Source organism: Merops nubicus, unplaced genomic scaffold (assembly GCF_000691845.1).
Source record: "Merops nubicus isolate BGI_N331 unplaced genomic scaffold, ASM69184v1 scaffold16816, whole genome shotgun sequence".
NCBI lineage: Eukaryota > Metazoa > Chordata > Aves > Coraciiformes > Meropidae > Merops > Merops nubicus.
Genome location: NW_008615773.1, coordinates 21,655 through 27,974, shown reverse-complemented (window position 1 = coordinate 27,974; position 6,320 = coordinate 21,655). Strand labels below are relative to the sequence as shown.

The 6,320-nt window shown below is 38.7% G+C and overlaps 1 protein-coding gene across 1 annotated transcript; it reads left to right on the top strand.

Moving 5' to 3' along the window:
- Positions 1 to 379: 379 nt before the first annotated feature.
- On the top strand, positions 380 to 5,126 carry MEOX1 (mesenchyme homeobox 1). Its single transcript, XM_008942643.1, has 3 exons — positions 380 to 830; positions 3,972 to 4,144; positions 5,004 to 5,126. Exons 1-3 carry the CDS (start codon positions 380 to 382, stop codon positions 5,124 to 5,126), a joined length of 747 nt encoding a protein of 248 aa, XP_008940891.1.
- The last annotated feature ends 1,194 nt before the right edge of the window (positions 5,127 to 6,320 follow it).

The following is a 6,320-nucleotide window of genomic DNA, read 5'->3' as shown; positions in this document are numbered from 1 at the left end:
GTATGTACTTTAACCCCTCCCTCCCCTCTCTCACATTTCACTTCACAAACTTGTCACTCTCTCCCCAGCACAGTATTTAGAATGTGTTTCACTCATGTCCAGCACTTCACAGGGAAGCAAGTTTCAGGCTTTGGGAAGCAATTCAGGGAAATCACTGCATACATCTCCTTACCGTTTTCCAGTCAGGACAATGAAGACATTTAGAAGAGTTCCCAAAGTAACAAATCTGCAACAGCATAAAACCCACAAACAAGCTGTTATTTAAAGAGGAAATCTATTCTATAAAATTTGGAAGATTTCCCCTCTGCTCCTTTTCCAGTTTTGCAGCCTGGGCTATAACCAGTCACCAAGACTGAAGAGTGGACAGGACTGGAAGCAAATGGATCCCACCAGCAGCAGCTGCATGCGCAGTCCACAACCTACTGCCCCGCTTTGGGGGTGCCTGCGGAGCACCCACGTGGATGTCACCACAGCGTCAGGGCTGAACCACTACCCCCCAGCACCGTTCTCCCTCCATCAAAAATCAGATTTTGCTACTTACTCTGATATTTCAACCTCCTGCCTGGTGACTGTTCCCCATAGCTTCCCGCTTGAGGAGCGAGCATTTGTGGAGCAGCATCCCTCTTTCCAACACTCTGACTGGCATTTTGGAGCAACTGAGGCCAGAAGACGACTAAATCCAAGACTGGCCTTTGGTTCTGGCAAGTCAGAAGGCAGCAGACCAAAGCTAGTGGGCACAGCAGAGGGTATGAATGAAGATGATGAGGTACCAGAAAATACTACAAATGAGACTGAGAAAAAGCCATCCAAAAGAAAAAAGGAAAACTCAGGTAGGTGGTACGAAATCAGGGTTATGGGACAGTGTAGGCTAAAGAATAAGAGCACCTGTAAGATTAGAAACACAGAAATAAAGCTGATGAGGAAAACATTTTGTAATTCTTGACTGGGAAACTTACACAATTACACTGAAAGTAAATGGCTTATTCTTTGATGACTTTTGCTGCTTGTATTTCACTCCTACATATCTTGTTTACTGAACCCGTCATTTTATTCACCAGCATAATGCACACTTGCTGTAACTAAACAGGAATCACATGGCGTGCATACACTGAGCTGAAAGTCCTAGGATGTGGAGTTATATATTGCATACCTGACATTTGTACGGGCATAAAAGAATGGCAGTCAAAGACAGATCCCTAATCTTGAGCTGCCTGTGCTAGTAGGAAATGTTATACCAGGATTTTGACATCTCAGTTTATGGTAAAAAGTGCAAGATACAAAGTCTCCCTTTAGATATAAATTTTATTTGGCCTCACTAAATATTAAACATTTTTACCTCAAAACAGGCAGTACTAAAAGTTTGCTCATCCGTACAATGTCTAACAATACAGAAAATTTAGATAGATTTTATTGTGTCTTCCTAAATAGCTAGAAAAACATATTCTTTCTACAGTGCAATATTCAATAATTTCGTGGTTATATAACTGCCGCTGTCTCAAATCCAGATATGTGAAATATGCATAAAACTGTTTTCTCTTAAGGAAACTGTTAAAAATTAAGATGTTTACGTGTATACACATTCGTTCACTATATTAATCATTTACAAGCCATAATGTTCTTCTTCCTACAGTACTGCTATGAAGTGGGGAATATTTTTCTGTATCCACGTTTTAGAGGTAGAGAACACAGCAATAAAAATATTTTTTAAATTATTTTTAGGTTTTACAGGTTGGCTACAGAAGAGTCACCTGTAATCTGACTTTCATTTCTCCGTTTTGCAATCGAAACAATAAGCTTATATTCCTGCTCTCTCTGTCCCACCATTAGTCCTAATCTCTGTTCTCTTCCAATATGAATAGGCTGTCAGGCAACACATAACTAATAATCCAAGCTTCTTTTTACCAAAATCTAATTCACTCTTCTCAGTTATCTGTTTTTCCTTTAGAAACACTCAGTTATCTGTTTTTCCTATTCTACAGCTTTGTAGAATATAAGTTCATTCCTATTGAAAAAGTTTGCTTGGAGTAAAAATTTCCCCAAAATCCAAATACAGAGAAGTTTAAAAAAGAATAAAAATTTAAAAGTCAACAATGCTTTTATTAAAACATTTGCTCGTCATAGGTAACCAGCACATTTCAGGATACTCAGATTAGAGGGATATCCTTATCCTTAGATACCAATTCCAAAGCACATTTTCCTGTTTTAAATAATTAGGAGACAAATGCTCCTTCTATTCTCTATTATCAGCATCTTTGATAGATTCTTTTTCATACTTGCTGCTGTCTCATATACTTTTCCTTGCAGGGGATCTGTAAGCAATGACATCACTGAAAGGTATGGTGTTTCCTACCTTCTAGCAACTGTTGCTGTCTGTACAAGTTGTTACTCTTGCAAACACAGAATAATGCAAACATCCCAAAGTGGAATCAAGGGCTTCTCATTTCACTCCCTTCTTCGCTTACCAGACAGCAGCTAGAATCAATTATGCTGGTTGTAAGCACAAGCAAAGACGACTTCTGTGCACTAGCTCCAAATGCTGAATTTTGCCCATTGGTTTCCAGGGATTTGGTTGCCTCTTCATACACACATGTACGTAGTAGTGCCCGACACAGTTTTTGTTTTGGAGATTTTTATAGCATAGGAACATGTACTGCTTGGGTTCCTAAACATATATTGCTGCAGCCCTGGGGAAAGGCGGCTGTTCAGTTCAACCACACAATCAAACTGTCTGGACTCCTGGAAGTATGCATGCTTCATGTGACTGAAACAGATCTTCCTGTGATTCCTGGTAGCTTTTTTTTTTTTTCTTTTTTAAACTGGAAGTACAGTTGGGAAATCTTTCCAAGCCAATTTGTCCTTTCACACAACATTTGCCATTTTCCGTGTTCTGTTGTCAAAACTCTGAAGCAATTAGGCCAAATTTCCACTTTTGGAATATCACAAAACGTTCAGCCATGAACAACCATATGCCTCTTTAAAACAAAATGTGGCACACAGCCTGAATGACAGGATCCAAGCTACACATCCTGCTCTGTTCCTAGAAATACTTAGCTATTAAAAATTATTCACAGTGGTTTTTGGAGATGAAGACTGGTGAAATGCCCCTTAAAAAGGATGTCCTTCACAGATGGCTAGGTGGTGAGCTCATATGTATATTCAGGCTGCATCAGCTATTTTTGTCCCAGGTTAATTTGACAAAGGTGGCTTTAGTTCCTGCAGTGTATTTGCATTGGAGAGCTACTTCACCCCTCTGCATATTTGATAGGGAAGCAGAAACACAGGGCTCCAACACCCTTGAGACCAAGTCTCCCAGAAGCTGGTGGCAAAGTTCCCAGCAGGGGATCCACACTTCATATCCCACTTCCCTACTACCCTCTCAAGTCACATTCGCTAGCCTTTGGAAAACATGTAATGGTGAATTTGTTCAGTAAGAGATAAGAATGAGGAGGATTTTACAACTATGTGCAAAAACACAGGAGAAACTTCTGGGGGTTTGTTTTCATACTTTCCCTAACTTTATTTTGGGATTTTTGAAGTATAAGTGACAAGAAAAATGTTGATGTAAACAGGACTGATTTCCTCGAAATGGAGAGCAGTACAGCTGCACCTTACGACACACCAGTTCTTGACCACATTATCACTAATGGGAGCTACATTCAATTTCTCTATTTCTGAGAGGCAGAGCTAAGATCAGATCAATCGTGAAGCCTACAGCCACACCTGACACATTTTTTCCAGCCCTATTACTTTGGCAACCAAAGGGACATCTAAAGAATGATGCTGTGTGTCATAGTCACTGCTAACATTCTGTATATAATTTCTGTGCAGCAATGTTATGCTAAGACACATGGAACTTCGTTGCACACAAAAAATAATGAGCACTTCCATTAGTAGGTTATATCAGACGTCTGCAATACACTTGTTCACACATATCCATGTAACTGCAAATAACACATGTGCTTGCCTCTTAGAAAACCAGAACTCAAGCAACAAGGCAGAAACAAACAGCAAATCACGGAAGGAAAGGACAGCTTTCACAAAGGAGCAGCTACAGGAGCTGGAAGCTGAATTTGCCCACCATAACTACTTGACAAGGCTCAGGAGATATGAGATAGCTGTGAACCTGGATCTCACCGAGAGACAAGTACTTCCTGAATCCCTGCCTCCCCAGCTTCTTCTTCCTCACCCACAATTTCTCCCTAAAGATAAAACACAGATATGTTACTTATGGGCATATCTTTGCAATGGCAGAGGTATTTTAACACAAAGCCTCCATGCTCTCTTAAAACACATTTGTTACAAACTTCTGTAAGTAGTTAACAAATGTAATTATGCTTATCTAAACTAAAGACACATTTGAGAATAACTGATACATACTGAGCTGTTGTTTACCATCACTCATTGGTACATATGGATATGTGGAGACTTACAGGTGGAATATTGATATCACCTTAGACTGCGGTTACCAGGCAATTCTTAGAATGATATATGTTTCATACATGCATTCTTCCTTGGTCAGGTAGTATTTTGAGCTGGTGAGGAAAGACAAAAATGCAGAGTTCCTTGAATAAGGATATGTCTGTTTTCTCCTTATGATCTCAGTCAGGATTTCCTTATCAAAGCTTAGTAGGCAATAGAGGAATGGTTCAATTAAATAAAGCAAATTACAATTGCTGAAGCATTAGATTGGATGAACAAGATGCTAATAGACATTAGAAGCACTGTGGCCATTGGACTGACATGCTTAGTTGACCTAAAGACAGATTCTAGGCAAAGCACTTGCACTAACATTGTAGGTCTCAGAGAAATATCTGCCTAGAATGGTTTGGAAAGAATTATTCCTGCCTTTGTTAGAGAGATGGATTACTTAAACTCCTGAGGTTCCTTTCAGCTCTTCTAGTATTCCACAAAATATCTGTCTACTGATACACACACATATGCATAGCTCTGCTTTTACAGCTCAGATTGAGGCAATAAGTAATTATTTCCTTTTTATCATCCAGGTCAAAGTATGGTTTCAAAACAGAAGAATGAAGTGGAAACGTATTAAAGGTGGGCAACTGGTGTCCCCAAATGAACATGACACAGAAGATGTGGACTCTGCTGCCTCCTCCAGCTCTGACTAGTCCTTGCAGCAATGATAGAGGAGTATGGAGAATGTAACTCATCAGAGGGTGGACGCAACACTGCTTTGGGTCAGCTACATCATGATCCTGCTTGCAAAGCCTGTAGCCCTGACTCTTTCAAAAGTGTATGATGCTTTAGGTTACAGAGGCAATTAAAGAATGCAGGGGGGAAAGCTAAAGGAAGGCATAATTTTAATTTTTTTCTGAATGAGTTTAACTGTCTGTGGAATTGTCTTACTACCACAGATGTGTCTCCAGAATAAAAGCTAACAATCACTGAATATAAAACAGGAGTAACGTTCAGGCTCTCAAACACCCATAAAATACAGGTTGCCACTCAGTGATTAATAGTGCGATCATATTCTCATCCAGCCTTTCCCTCATCACATCTGTTCATTCTGCATTTGGACTTCACCAAGCAGATTTTCCTTGTGCCTTACTTAAAGAGAAATAAATACTTTGATAGCCACTGATTTTTCTTGAGATATGAATCAAACACCTGTATGGATACACAGTAAGATTACAAAATAAAAAATTGAGACCAAAAGTATTTACACAGAATTCTACTTAGCAGTTTCAGAAGTCATGGCTTTCACATTGACAGGTGAGGACAGGTGCCTTGTTGATGTTTGCAGAGAATGATTTCTTCTAAGCTTACTGTAAATCCTGAAATGAAATTGTTATATCTCAATTTCAAGTATTTTTTCAAAGCAATCATTACCAAACATCATAGCAGCTACAGCAGAGATGAAGCCCTCAATGCAATAGCTATCACTCTTTTGTTTTCAACATTGAAATGTATTTAACTAAAACTACTCTTTAGTGCTGCATTTCTTTTGGATTTATGTAATCTGTCTGGAAAACCAAGGGTTTTTTTTTTTGTGAATGCAGGATTTTCAGGAGAAGTAGAAAACAATGCTATCTGCAGTGATTTAACTGAGTTTACTGTCTTTAAAACTTTCCTCCAAACAAATATATATGTGTGTATTTAAATTACACATAAAAACGTGTTAATCTAGGTATTGTGTGGATTAACATTCATTACTTGTTGTCACCTAAATTAATGTCTGTATTTATGAAATTGCTAATTAAGTGATCAACAGCCCTTTTGCAAACTTCACATTAATAGGTTATTTTATGTAAGTTTTCTTTTTAGTGTTAGCAACTATCAGATATTTTATACAAATGAATAGT

Bases quoted from the DNA above. Each gene is read 5' to 3' on its own strand.
- MEOX1 (XM_008942643.1), top strand. From the start codon at position 380: ATGGATCCCACCAGCAGCAGCTGCATGCGCAGTCCACAACCTACTGCC. The intron at 831-3,971 runs GTAGGTGGTACG...CTTGCCTCTTAG, and splicing joins AAGAAAAAAGGAAAACTCAG to AAAACCAGAACTCAAGCAAC. The intron at 4,145-5,003 runs GTACTTCCTGAA...TTTATCATCCAG, and splicing joins TGGATCTCACCGAGAGACAA to GTCAAAGTATGGTTTCAAAA.